Consider the following 15,000-nt stretch of genomic DNA (forward strand, 5'->3'; position numbering starts at 1 on the left):
AAGGACCGAAGTGAGAGGTGGTTTTAAATAATTCCTAAGAATAGCTACACTCCTCTGCTCTTCGAATCAGCCAATCACATGCCGCTGACCCCTCTCATCAAGACTGTAGGGTATTCGAAAGACACCTCATTCATGCTCTGTTTGGAAAAGCATAAAGACTTATCGCAGCTACCTCCACGGATTCACTCCCCACCCAACCTTCGTAATTATGGTAATTACACAATGACTGTGAGATAGTGAAGCCTAGTTATATGCTTACCTTTTGATGCGGATTTGAAGTGCTTTAATGTTACTGAAGTGTCGTAGTGACTCATGGAAAAAGTATAGATCCCATGCGGGATACTTCTGTCGAGTTTAGACGCTCATCCCACGTGGGACCTTTTGGACCATAAGTGTTAAAACAGCCAATAGAATGACATCCAACAAATTTTCTTTGGTACTTGTTTTAGTACTTATTTCTAGAAATAATAGTGATGATTTAGATATTTTAGGTTCATGTGCATATAAATCACTACCTTAAAAGGGATTAAATGACAGGTTTTTTTAGGCAAAGTTACATTTTTTTTTATTATATGAATTTTGATTTTTTTTTTCTTTTTTTTTTTATCTTTGCTTTTTCACAGCCGCAAGTTATATGGGCATCGTAGTGCTGCATTGGAGACTCAGGATCGTACACCATGGGTAGCCCCTTATCATACTGAATGAAGGGATGTTGATGTGAGCCCTTTGGATGATGATAATGATGACGATGACCCTACCTACGACATTGATATCCAGGCCCTACCTAACTTCATTCATCCACAGCCAGACTTTTTGAGGGAACCTTATGAATATTTCTCCCAGTTGTTCACAGCTGAATTAAGGGGACACCTTGTGTTCCAATCCAATCTGTAATCAAGATAGAAGGATGTAGGCAGCAACTTCCACATGTCAGAAGAGGGTCTTAGGGTTTTCCTTGGCCTCATCGTGTACATGGGCTTGGTTCTTCTCCTTATCACAGTTGACCTCTGGGCCATGAAGACCAGGATTCCTCAAGCTGCAGATTTCATGTCCATGAACTGCTTCAATTCAATTCGATCTTCCCTTCACTTCAACAAAAATGACCAGGCAGCAGCCTCCCAAGATCGTTTCTTCAAGGTGAGAGTCCCCTTCACCAATGTCCCCAGAGAGTTCCTGAAAATTCCCGAGACTCGTATCCAGTCCACTGATGAAGTAATAGTTGCCTATAAGGGCACAAGAGCTGGTAACCTTCGCCAGTATGTACCTAAGAAGCCCGACAAGTGGGGCTACAAGTTATTCTGCCGCTACAGCGTGGATGGATTTGTGCACGATATTCTTATGTACCAAGGGGAGAAAACATTTATGAGCCACCACACTCTGCTATCTGAAGAGCAGAAAGCCATGTCTGTGACTTCAAAGTTTGCTGTCACCTTAGTCAAGACCATCAAGCACCCCAGTCACTCAGCAGTCTATGCAGACAACTACTTTACCAGTATAGGGTTGTCCCGTACATGAGATTGCAGTATGGATTCGGGTATGTGGGCACTGCCAGGGAAAACAGAGATGGTCATCCTCCCCTGAAGTGTGTGAAATAGATGAACAAGAACTTAGCACAAAGGGGCACATTAGACTACATCTCTTCTGATGGCATCCTTGTTGCAAGATGGAAGGAAAACAGCATTTGTGACAATCTGTCATCCAGATGTACAACAACTGCATGGGGGGCATTTACAAAAGTGACATGTCGACACACCTCTACAAGACCTGCTTCAGAGCAAAAAGGTACTACATGAGGGTCTTTACTTACTTCCTTGATTTGATCATCTGCAATGCATAGATTTTATATAAGAGGGATTGCTTGACTTTGCATGCTAACCCAAAGGGTCTCAAGGACTTCCGTCTGGATATCTCAAATTGGCCCAGAGGCTTCAAGACATCAACCTTCAAAATCACCAAGAATTCTCTTTTGCCAAAAAGGGGCTATCGGGCAGTTTAGCCAAGTGTTTGCCAAGTGTAGAGACACGCTAGAATGCCACTACCATACACATGCCAAAGCATGATACTATGAGGAAGACCTGCAAGTACTGTTCTGTTTCAAGCCACATCCACATATCCCGCTGTGCAAGGTGGCCCTATGCCTCACTGAAAATAGGAATTGCTTTGCTTCCTTTCATTATGTTTGTAGGTAAGTGAGTGTGTTTCTATTTCTACAATTATGAGTAAGTTTTATTATATTTTGTGTATTATTTACAATTCTTTTATTGCATTGTATAATGTATATCTTATATTAATTAAATTGTAAAACTATCTCTGTTTTTTTTAAACATTGGAACAAAAAAAAAGTGATTCATCAATAATAATCATATGATTTGTGGGTGAATCAACATTAGTATAAACTTGAAAAAGTTCACCGTTATGGCCCAAAGGATCCCATGTAGGCGAAACATGGTCCGCCTAAACTCGGCCAAGGTACCAATATGGGATACCTCATTTTATGCAATGATTTCGTTAATTTTGAAACTTTTCAAAAAATACACACAAGTAAAAAGGTCTTGTATTTACCAATATAATAACATACTAAAAGGATTATTTAAATTTTCCCCTAAAACCTAGGGTGGTCTTTGAAGGCATGCATATATATATATATATATATATATATATATATATATATATATATATATATATATATATATATATATATATATATATATATATATATATATATATATATATATATATATATATATATATATGGGCTATTTGTTACAATTTTACTATTTCTTATCGCTAATTCAATATCTGATGATGTTCATTGTATGTGTTATCATAACCGTATAACAAAACGGCAAAATACTTTTTAATGCCTGGTATATAAAACGAAATGGCAAAAACAACTTCTTGTATACAACTTGTCTCAATTGCGGGTAAGATGTTACAAATGGAGGGGTACATAGCCGCAAACTATGAAAAGCATCACATCTCTTATTATCCGAAGGAATTTTGTTAGCATTCTCTTTTACACAAGTTATATACATAATAAAAACACTTTTATTTGTGTAACTTTCAAGAGACTAATCTTTGTAGTTTCAGATACTAAATGTTGCCTGTTCTACTCCGGAGATTTTTAGCATTCTTTGAAGTTCGATGTAACTGATCACCACCACCTTGGGCAGTTGTTCCACTACCACTGGAGACTGGGGACTAGGGACCGAGGCGGGGTTGTTTTATTAATATCTTTTGTTTGATTAGTTTTCATCACTACGTTGGCTATTGGATATTCTCGATGGTTAGCATCTGTTGCTCTATCTAGTACGGCCATGATGTTCATGGCGATATGCAAACCCTTTCACCATGTTAACTAAGAATATATATATATATATATATATATATATATATATATATATATATATATATATATATATATATATATATATATATATATATATATATATATTCGGGATTTACTCCTGATGCCTAACGGTTGATGTTACTGAAATTAGCATGGACTTGCAGGGGTCACTTGGCTTAGTTAGCTAGGCATTGTGCATCACAAGGAACTGGCTATTCTTTTATGCATTTAGCAAATGAATCCTCTATAGATTTAGTCAATCATGGAAAGAAAAGATGACAGAATGGCTCCCAATCCTGGGCGTAGCAGGGTGCTAAGAATCTCCCGGATTATAAAACTAAAAAAATGGAAAATAGGTAATTGGATTGTTAGAACCCTGAATCAGATTGGGAAGTTACAGCAAGTGGAGAGTGAATTTATGAAATTTAGTTTGTATATCTTGACCCTAAGTGAAACATATTGTAAGGGGATTGGTATATATATATGTATATATGTATATATATATATATATATATATATATATATATATATATATATATATATATATATATATATATATATATATCTACTCTGGAAGATCAGATGGAGTTCGAAGAGAAAGGGTAGGAATGGTGATGATACCAAGAGCAGAGAAGGCATTAGCCGAGTAGAGAGCTATAAGTAGTAGATTGTTACTAGCAAAGTTCAAATGAAAGCAATGTAATATGAGTATTATAGTTTCCCAAGTCCCAATAAATGATTCCCCTGAACATAAGAAAGATAAATATTATGAAGAACTGCAGAGGGTAATAGATGAGATCCCTGAGAGAGTTATGAAAATTGTGATTGTCGCTTTTAATGCTAAAGTTGTAAAAATAATCAAGGGATAGAGAATGTGATGGGTGTCGAGGGTCTTGGCGTAGTTGCAAATGAATATGGAGCACATTTCTCAAGTTTTTGTTCAGCAAACAATCTTGTCATGGGTGGTACTCTTTTTCAACATAAGAACATCCACAAGTATACATGGACTTCACCAGGTGGCATTTACAAAAATCAGATCGAACATATTGCACTTAATAAAGCGAGAAGGAGTACTCTGAGAAATATAGGATCTATAGAGGTGCCCATATTGGTAGTGATCACCAGCTTCTCATTGCCACACTGAAATTAAAGCAGAAAGCACCCAGCAGTGAGATATATAGAATACCTAGGTTTGATACAACTAAGCCTTTAGAAGAAGAGCACAGAGAAACATTTGAAATTGAGTATAAGTATCAAGTTGCAGTCTTAGACACTTTAAGAGACGATCAAACGACAATGAGTGAAGAATAGTGTGATATTAAGAACATATATCAGTCAGTTGATAGTGGAGTTTTGGGGCTGGCAGTTACAAGGAGAAAGCCATCGATATCAAATGATACTTGGAATATAATAAAAAGGCGACAAAGACAGAAATTGATTGTAGAAAGTTTTTGAGGAAGTAATGAAAATTACAAGGTAGAGCATGCTAAGTATTGCAGTATTGTCAGTGAGGTCAAAAGAAAAACTAGGAATGACTGGAGAGGATATCTAGACAGTAATGCAGATGAAGCTGACAAAGATATGAATTTTGGAAGTGGCTATGGTGTGAGAATTACTCATAAAATAAATAATAAAATTTCGACTGGAGCAAAGAAGAAGAATATACCCATCAAAAGGAGAGATTGTTCTGTTATAGCAAGAGAAGATGGAGCAGGACAACGTTGGATGGAACACTTTAGTGAAGTTATGAATAATAGATATGAAGGGAATAATTTCATTGATATACCTGAAGCTGATGAAGACCTTGATGTACCCATGAAGGAGTTCAATATGTTTGAAGTCGAAGTTATCCTAAAAAAAAAAAACTAGAGATGGAAAGCCCAGGGATACCATGGAATAACTTCCAAGACGATACTGGCCGAAAATGAAGTGAATCTCAGACTACTTACAAGACTATTTTGTAGAATGTGGCATGAAGAGGCAAAACCTGATGAATGGAAGTTAGGAGTGTTGGTGAAAATAGCAAAACAATGAGACCTGCTGATTGTAATAATTACAGAGGCATAAACACTTACGTCAGTTTTTATGAAAATATATAGTATTTTTGTTCTAAATAGACTGGAGAGAAAGAGTGATGAAAGGCTGAGAGATGAACAAGCAGGATTTGGAAAAGGGTCAAGTTCCCCGGATCAAATTTTCATTTTGAGACATGTACAGTATTACGTAGAATACAGAAATATGCTTTTGATGGCATTTGTGGACTATGAAAAAGCCTTTTATAGCATGCACAGTCTAATTTTTTAAAGACATCTGCATTACTATGGGATTCCTCTTAAATATGTCCATTTGATTAAATTTGTTCATGAACACGGAAAGTGTAAAAATAATGTTAATGGAGTCCTATCAAATCAATTTCCAGTGAACAGTGAAGTTATCCAAGGGAATATGTTATCACCTACGTTGTTCGTACTCCTCAAGGACATTTGTAATGCGTAAAACAGTCAGAGATGGTGGAGAAAGATTGGACTGGATTGGTGATGGGAATTTAGCAGACCAAGACTATGCGAATGATACTGTCCATGTTAGCAAAACACCACACGATTTGCAATTCTTACTTACATGAATGCAAGAAATATCACACTAGGTTGGGCTGAAGATAAATTGAAGAAAGACAGAGATGATGACAACGGAGTATGCAATGGAAGATGAAATATCATTGGAAGGAGAAAGGATCAATACGGTAGAATCTTTAAGGTATTTAGGAACTATGACCTCCAATAGCGGGTGTTTATAATTAGAGTTAAGTGAAATATTGAAAAAAGAGAATCAGACAATGGTTAGGATAAGTAGAATTTGGAAATCAAATCGTCAGAAATTACATATAAAAATCAGACTCTATATAACTTTAGTGAGATCGGTATTACTGTATGGACATGATTCATAGTATGAATATGAAACAATATCCAATAGATTTAGTAGATTTGAAAACAATGCCATCAGAAAGACATTGGTAGTGAAATGTCAGAACAGGGTAAGAAAATAAACTATAAGAAAGATTACTCAAGTGCCTTATGTGGATGAGATCATGATGGAGGGTAGATGGAGATGGTTTGGGTATATTCTTCTCATTCCCCAAGAGAGATTATGATATATATATATATATATATATATATATATATATATATATATATATATATATATATATATATATATATATATATATATATATATATATATATATATATATATATATATATATTCATGTATGAATATAGGCATAGAATATATGAGTATATATACGTTTCTATACATACATACATTTATATATATATATATATATATATATATATATATATATATATATATATATATATATATATATATATATATATATATATATATATATATATATATATAGTCACCTCTGTGATGGAATATCTCAGGTCTTAGGAGAATTCAACATACCTTAAATTATTTTATTACCTAACCCACGAACCATTATTACTTAAATGGTGACAAAGGAAACACTGCTCACGTATTTATATATATTATAATACCAATTAATCCACAATAACAAAAACAAGTGATCAAAACACCGACATTAATTAAATATTAACACTTTAGTTACAGCTTACAGTACTAAATAGCAAAATAAGATATAAATATCACAACTGTCACTGTTTGTAGTGGGAAGTATACTCCTCTTCATCCCAAAAATCAAGATCCAAAGAAAGGTGTGAAAATACCAAAGCAAGGAGCATAGAGTGGAAATAGATTGCGCGGTCAAGAGATGGCGCTGAAGCAAAAGAGGTAATACACAAATAGAGAAAAGGTACATGGTTGAAAATAAAATTATACAATATATTTATGTACAAAGAGGGAGAGTGGCAATTCGTCATAGTCCCCCCCGCTAAGATGGGCCCACTATAGTGGGACTAGATGCTTGTGGTGTTGAAGGGGGTGGAAGCCGCGACAGTGTGTCCGCGATGAGATTGTTGGTACCTCCGATTGACTGAAGTTGTAGATTGAAGGCCGACAATATATATGACCAACGAAGTAACTTGTTGTTTCGGAGGCGAGAGCGTTCGAGGTAGACGAGTGGTCGATGGTCGTTATATACTACTACTCTGTGGTGTCCTTCCAAGTAGGGTTGGAAGTGTAGTAGCGAAGCGACGATGGCATAAAGCTCCTTCTTGACAGTGACCCACCTGGTTTGAGCTCCTTTGAAGAGGCGAGAGTGGTAGGCGATGGGAAGGAGATGATGAAGTGGTGGTGGCGTTTCTGTGGTACCGACTGAGTAAGACTGTAGTAAAACAGCCCCATAACCTGTATTGCTGGCGTCAATCTGCATGAAAAATTCTTTATTAAAATCAGCAGCTCTTAACAGGGGTTTAGAAACCAATATGCTCTTCAGTTGTTTAAAAATGTGACAGTGTTCTTCAGTCCAGTCAAACTTTACCTTAGGGGAAGTAAGAGCATAGAAAGGAGCAGTAATAACAGCAAAGTTCTTAATGAATTTAGCATAGTAAGGAACCATTCCTAAAAAAGACTTTAGTTGCTGTCTGGTGGCGGGAATAGGAATGTTCTTGATATTGTCTATATTAGCCCCTTTAGGTATAATTTCCGAAAGAACTTTTAGCAAGGTTGATTGTCAGCCCGACTTTTTGCAGGCGTTGAAAGAGTTCTTCCAAGGTGCTAAGATGTTCTTCCCAGGTCTTGCTGGCAATCACAATGTCGTCGAGATATGCAAACACATCTTTAAGACCTCTAGTTATCTCTGCCATCATGTGCTGGAACGTTGCAGGGGCATTACAGAGTCCAAAGGGCATTACTAAGTAAGAAAAGAGACCAAAAGGTGTTACAAATGAAGAGATTTTCTTAGCTTTATCAGTCAGTGGTACCTGATAATATCCTTTTAGTAAATCTATTTGAGTTAAGAATTTGGCATTTCCAATATTATCTAGAATGTCATTAACCTACGAAGTGGATAGGAATCTTTAATAGTCACTTTATTTAATTTCCTGTAATCCGTGCAGAGTCTGAATTGCCCATTAGGTTTGGGGACCAATATACATGGTGAAGCCCAAGGCGATGTACTGGGCTCTGCTAAATTATTGTCTAACAAATACTGAACTTCCCTCTTCAATGTTTCTAGTTTAACACCTGTGGCTCTATAGAAAGGTTGACGGATTGGAGTGGTATTTGGTTCAAGCAATATGTCATGGTGGACAGTAGAGCTACACTTAGGAATATCAGTAATAATGTCTGGAAACTTTAATAAGAGACTTGTCAATGCCAGTTTTTGAGGTACATATAGGTGAGAAAGATATGAACTTAAAGATTTTAAAATTTCACTATTAGAAAAATCCTTGAACGATAAAATTAGATTGGTTTCATCACCATCATTAGTTTCCTCATCTATTGTTAGGTTAGGTACCTTTGTTACCTCTGTATTAGCTTTGGTTATCACTAAAGCAATATTAGGACTCACCTTTTTGACTGGAGTGATATAGGGTTTAAGAAGGTTTACATGAACTAATTGAGTTTGTCGTTTTCGGTCTGGAGTGCTGATTATGTAGTTTACTTTTGAGGTCCTATGAACGATCTTGTAAGGTCCAGCATATTTTTCTCGTAAGGGAGCGCCAGGAATAGGATGATACACTAAAACTTGGTCGTCAGTTTTGAACTCTCCCATTTTTGCCTTCTTATTGTATATGTGGTGCATCTTCTGCTGGGAAGAAACTAAATCAGTAGTAGCAATATCATAAATGTAAGTAAATTTCTTTTTTAATTCTTTTAAATACTGATAAATATTTGCAGTTTCTTCTGACTTCCTCTGCAAAATATTCTCCTTTACCGAACTTAATATAGTTCTTGGTTTTCGACCGAACAGGAGTTCAAATGGGGATACTCCTGTGGAATCATGAGGTGTACATCTAAGTACATACATGAGAAGATCGAGGTCCTCATCCCAGTGCTGTGATGTTTCACTGATATACTTCCGTAACAAACTTTTTAAAGTCTGGTGCATTCTCTCCAAGGCACCATTAGTCTGCGGGTGATAAGCAGAAGAGTAAACATGATGGATATTAAATTGATACATAGCTTGCTTGAAAAGATTGCTAGTAAAATTGGTACCTTGATCACACTGTAGTTCTCTCGGGAAACCTAACAAGGTAAAGGTTTTCAACAATTGTCCAACTATGGTTTTAGCACAGATATTTTTAATGGGAAAGGGTAAGGGATACCTAGTGGTAGGGCAAAGGACAGTCAAAATGTATTCATTACCCTTGCGAGTCTTTGGCAAGGGCCCAACACAATCAATAATTACCTTATCAAATGGTGACTTAGGTACTGGAATGCTTTGAAGTGGTGCTGGAGGTATTTTCTCATTAGGCTTACCAGTGATCTGACAGTGGTGGCAGGAAGCAATGAACTCCTTGATGTCCTTTCTCATTTCTGGCCAATAAAAATCCTCAAACAACCTCTTGTAGGTTTTATTCACTCCAAGATGGGATTCTGTAGAATGAGCGAGGTCAAGTAAGGGTTTCCTTAAGGGCTCTGGAAAAACAACATGAAAACAGTCATGCCATGAGTTAGATGTTGGAGCTTTGGGAGACTTGTAATGGCGAAACAAAATATTTTTCTCCACATAAAAGTATGGAGTTTTAGGGTTGTCAGTAGGATCCACTACTTTATCCCAGAGTGCTTTCAAACTTGAATCCTTCTGTTGGAGTACAGCAAACTGGTCCTTCTTTATATCAACTAAATCCAGAGCCTCTGTTATTCTGTCATTCTTTACCTTGGGAGGAAAATTAGTGCTGGACGTTTTACTAGATGCTCTAGTGATTACTTGGGAGATTTTACCTGGCTTTTTGGAGAGCTCATCTTTGATTACTACCTCAGGTGTTGTTACGATCAATTTAGGTTTAAGTACAGAGGATCCTGCAAGATCATTACCAATGATCATCTGAATCGGGTAACAAGGTAATGGTTTATCTAAGACGGCAACTTTTGCCTTACCTGTAAAATAAGGACAAGCAATATCCACCTCAGCCTCGGTAGAGAGTAGTTGTGTTAAGTCACTTACTGCTATGTACTCTTTTGTGTATTTTAAGTTGTCTTGACTGCAGCCGAAATTATTGTCTGGGATGAAGCAGAGTCTCTCAGAGCTGTGACAGATGAATCATTAAGTGAAGCCTCACAAATGAATTCATTAAATGGTTCCAGATCCTGTGAATGAACAAAAGCATGACATGTCACTGCACCTTTAGATTTCTTGGACTTACCATCAGTGCTTACCTCTGACTTCTGACATTTTGGACTGGGACAATTTTCTATGGAGTGTCCATCTTTTTTGCAATAAGCACAACTAACCTGATGAGATTTAGGCGATGAGACATTTTTTGAAGAATCTTTACTATTCTTGTGAATTAGATAATAGTCGTCAGCTAAGCTAGCTGCTTTTAACACTTCAATTTCACCTTTAAAATGTACATAAGTGGCAATATTAGAGGGAACTTTACGCAAACATTCCTCCAACAAAATCAGATTTTTAAGAGAGTCTAAATCATTAACACCAGCTCTCTCCAACCATTTGTTAAACTGTCTTACCTTTATATTACAGAATTCTACAAAAGTCTGAGATTGAGTCTTGAAAGAGTTCTAAAAGTTTGCCTGTAGCCTTCCACTGTAATGGCATATGCATCTAAAACAGTCTTTTTAAGGTCTTTATATTCTTTAACCTCAATTAATTGCGATGCAACATATGCAGCCTTACCTTTCAAGTGGTTGCGCATGAGTATTGTCCAGAAATTAGGTAGCCAATTCAATGACGTTGCTATGTCTTCAAATATTTGAAAGAAAACCTCTGGATCCTTATCGTTGAATTCGGGAACTAATCTGCTGGCTTTAGTCACATCGAATCTCATGGGAAGTTTTTCTTCATCCTCTTTAGCCTTAAGCCTGATAAAGGCCGACCTCTCCAGTTTTTTGAGTTCCAACTCATTGAGCCTTTTCTGATGTTCAAATTCTTCTCGTCTTCTTTCTTGTTCCGCGAGTCTTCTTTCTTGTTCCCTTTCTTGTTCCGCGAGTCTTCTTTCTTGTTCCACTTCAAGAACTTTTAACTGAAGTTTCAGTTTTTCCACTTCAGGATCGACATTAGCAATGGAACCTGTAAGGGTTCTTAGTTCTTCTACATCTTCATTGTCCTCTGTTATGACGTTTTTATTCAGCAAGAACTGAAGGATGTCATCAATGATACGTGCTTTGACATAAGTTATATCTGTAGGATTTGGCATTTAATCGCAACCGTGAGAAGTTCCTGTTTTTTAGCCAAACGTAAGGTTAACAATTCCTCTCTAGGATTAGCTAAGAATTTCTCTAGATCGAAAGGCATGATTGTTATTAAGGTAAGAAAGTTTAATATTTATATCCTGAACGTGCTGATTAAGTTACGGTACACAAAATACAGAATTACCGAATTAGTAGCACAAACCAATTACTTAATTAGGTCGTTGATAATGAGATACTTCAATTACCGTGTAAGAGTTTACGTCCGTTTCAACACAAAACATAGTGCAGGCGAGACTAATAACTGTAACACGAGTGTTCAAAATGAAGTGATGGGCCAGGATGGCTTAAGTTTATCTAATGATCATTAAGTGATTAGACCGATAACAAAAGCGCGATACCCATAAAGGATTTGATGGGAGAGTATGGCTTACGTTGATGTACAAGAATAAAATGAGGTTGGACGGATAACGAAAGCACGATACCCAGAATTAACAAAAGGGATTTCGAAAAAATCCGAAGGGACAAGTAAGCTAACGAATGACGCCCGAGGTAACACAAACTAGCGTATTTCGACTATTATTAGCGAGAGTAACCCTTAATTGCGGCTCGAAATACGGGGCGGGCAAATAGAAACAAATAAGGCTGTAGAACCCAGCGGACTAACAATTGTTGACAGCTATTCCTCATATTACCGATGCCTGAGCGAGCGAGTGAGGAGTATACTTCCACTATAACAGAAAGTTAACAATGAACGATTGAGGATTAAGAGCAGTGTTACAAAATCTAACGGTTCGCATTTCACTGGTTCTGTGCGCGTTTGTAAACCACTAAACCATTCAATTAACTTTTTACGATTCACGATCCCGACAGGCCCCCATTTTATCACCTCTGTGATGGAATATCTCAGGTCTTAGGAGAATTCAACATACCTTAAATTATCTTATACCTAACCCACGAACCATTATTACTTAAATGGTGACAAAGGAAACACTGCTCACGTATTTATATATATTATAATACCAATTAATCCACAATAACAAAAACAAGTGATTAAAACACCGTCATTAATTAATTATTAACACTTTAGTTACAGCTTACGGTACTAAATAGCAAAATAAGATATAAATATCACAACTGTCACTGTTTGTAGTGGGAAGTATACTCCTCTTCATCCCAAAAAATCAAGATCCAAAGAAAAGTGTGAAAATACCAAAGCAAGGAGCATAGAGTGGAAATAGATTGCGCGGTCAAGAGATGGCGCTGAAGCAAAGAGGTAATACACAAATAGAGAAAAGGTACATGGTTGAAAATAAAATTATACAATATATTTATGTACAAAGAGGGAGAGTGGCAATTCGTCATAATATGCAATATACATGTATACACACACACACACACACACATATATATATATATATATATATATGGTTAGGTACTGTTCAGCGCCGCCAGCTCAGCGCCGCCGATTCAGCGCTGCCAGTTCAGCACCTGGTCATTTCAGCGCCAAAAAATTAGTGACAGCCATCTCAGCGCCAGAGGAAATTTTAACTCTCTCTCTCTCTCTCTCTCTCTCTCTCTCTCTCTCTCTCTCTTTCTCTCAGTAGTTTGTATAATTTCAGTACCAAACCTCTATTTATTTACCTCGGTGACTCCATTGTTTAATTAAAATCTCTCTCTCTCTCTCTCTCTCTCTCTCTCTCTCTTCACACAGTAGTTTGTATAATTTCAGTGCCAAACCGCTACTTATTGATTTCGGTGATTCCGTTGTTGAATTGAAATCTTTAATGGAAATATTTGTAAACATTTGTAAACCGTAATTTAGTTACTAATATTTGCATTTTGAACTTTTTTTTGGACTATTTTAACTATTCAGTAGGATAAATACTTTTTATCAATAAAGATTTGTTCAAACCCTTTTCTATTGTTTATAAACACAGTATTATAAATACTTTTTATCAATAAATATTTGCTCAAAACATTTTCTTTTGTTTATAAATACACACACACAAACACACACACACACACAAATTCCAGACTTCCACGCCGCTGAAATGTCTGGCGCTGAAACGTCTGGCGCTGAAAAGGCATGGCGCTGAGATGGATGGTGCTGAACTGGCAGCGCTGAATCGGCGGCACTGAGCTGGCGGCCCTGAAATGTCCCTACCCCATATATATATATATATATATATACATATATATATATATATATATATCTAACTCATTTTATATATATATATATATATAAATATATATATCTAACTCATTTTATATATATATATATATATATATGTATATATTATATATATATATATCTAACTCATTTTATATATATATATATATATATATATAAAATGAGTTAGATGCAGCTCTTTATAGTAATTTATAGCAAGAACATACAATCTCGTGTATTTCAATTGATTTTCTGATTTAAACTTTAAACTTCTAGAATATAACTAAACACCCTTTGTTGTACCCGGCTGTGAATTTACTTCAAAATACAGTTGGTGTCTGGAATAGTGAAGGTGACCTCTGAAATCTATAATTTAATTTCATCTCGTTTCCCGGGTTTGATATCAGCCAAGTGTCTTTTGCATAACGATATATCAGCAGATTTGGAATATAGACTTCAATGTTGGCTTCTTTATACATGATAAATGTTTACACGGTTCTCGAATGCAGTCTTCAAACTTCCTAGTAACTGGTGAGGTCTCTCTCTCTCTCTCTCTCTCTCTCTCTCTCTCTCTGTCTCTCTCTCTCTCTTCGAGGGCACTTTGATTATGTAACACTGTCTCTTGCTCGGCCTTGCATCATCCATCAATGATCTCCATCCCACGTGCATTGTGTCCACAGCATGAACTAGGATGAAGAGTTCTGAGAGGTCCTTCTTCTCCTTTAAATGTTAAGTTTCCCAAATTACTCCATCATTTCCTGTGAATCCTATTGTATAAAGGCGCAATGTCTTCCGGTACATGGTCATTGGGATTCTCCAAAGTATGACAAAAACTAGAAGAGAAATACACTTACAAATGAATAGTTTTCAAGTTACGTTAATTGTGGTAAGATGTAATAATTGACTGAAAAACCTATGTAAATGATAATATATATTATTAGATTTTCATAAGCAAATATTTTGGCATTGAGTCGCATATCTCATTTAAGTAATGACACGAATATTAAATATCGAGATAATAATTTCTAACAATCTAAAATCAATCTTCTGCAATCCTTCAAGCTGACATCACTGCATCCTGTTCCGGGTTCCAATGAAAGTCGGACAGACGGAATTCGCGAAAGAGATCCAGACCAAGTTCCAATAAATGTCCAGGATGCTACCAATCAAAGACGGGTATAAATCA

At 36.3% G+C, this 15,000-nt stretch overlaps 1 protein-coding gene across 1 annotated transcript; it reads left to right on the forward strand.

Moving 5' to 3' along the window:
- Positions 1 to 927: 927 nt before the first annotated feature.
- On the forward strand, positions 928 to 1,515 carry LOC137644304 (piggyBac transposable element-derived protein 3-like). The gene has a single exon (XM_068377294.1). It carries the CDS (start codon positions 928 to 930, stop codon positions 1,513 to 1,515), a length of 588 nt encoding a protein of 195 aa, XP_068233395.1.
- Positions 1,516 to 15,000: the final 13,485 nt, after the last annotated feature.

This window comes from Palaemon carinicauda, chromosome 7 (assembly GCF_036898095.1).
Source record: "Palaemon carinicauda isolate YSFRI2023 chromosome 7, ASM3689809v2, whole genome shotgun sequence".
NCBI classification, from domain to species: domain Eukaryota; kingdom Metazoa; phylum Arthropoda; class Malacostraca; order Decapoda; family Palaemonidae; genus Palaemon; species Palaemon carinicauda.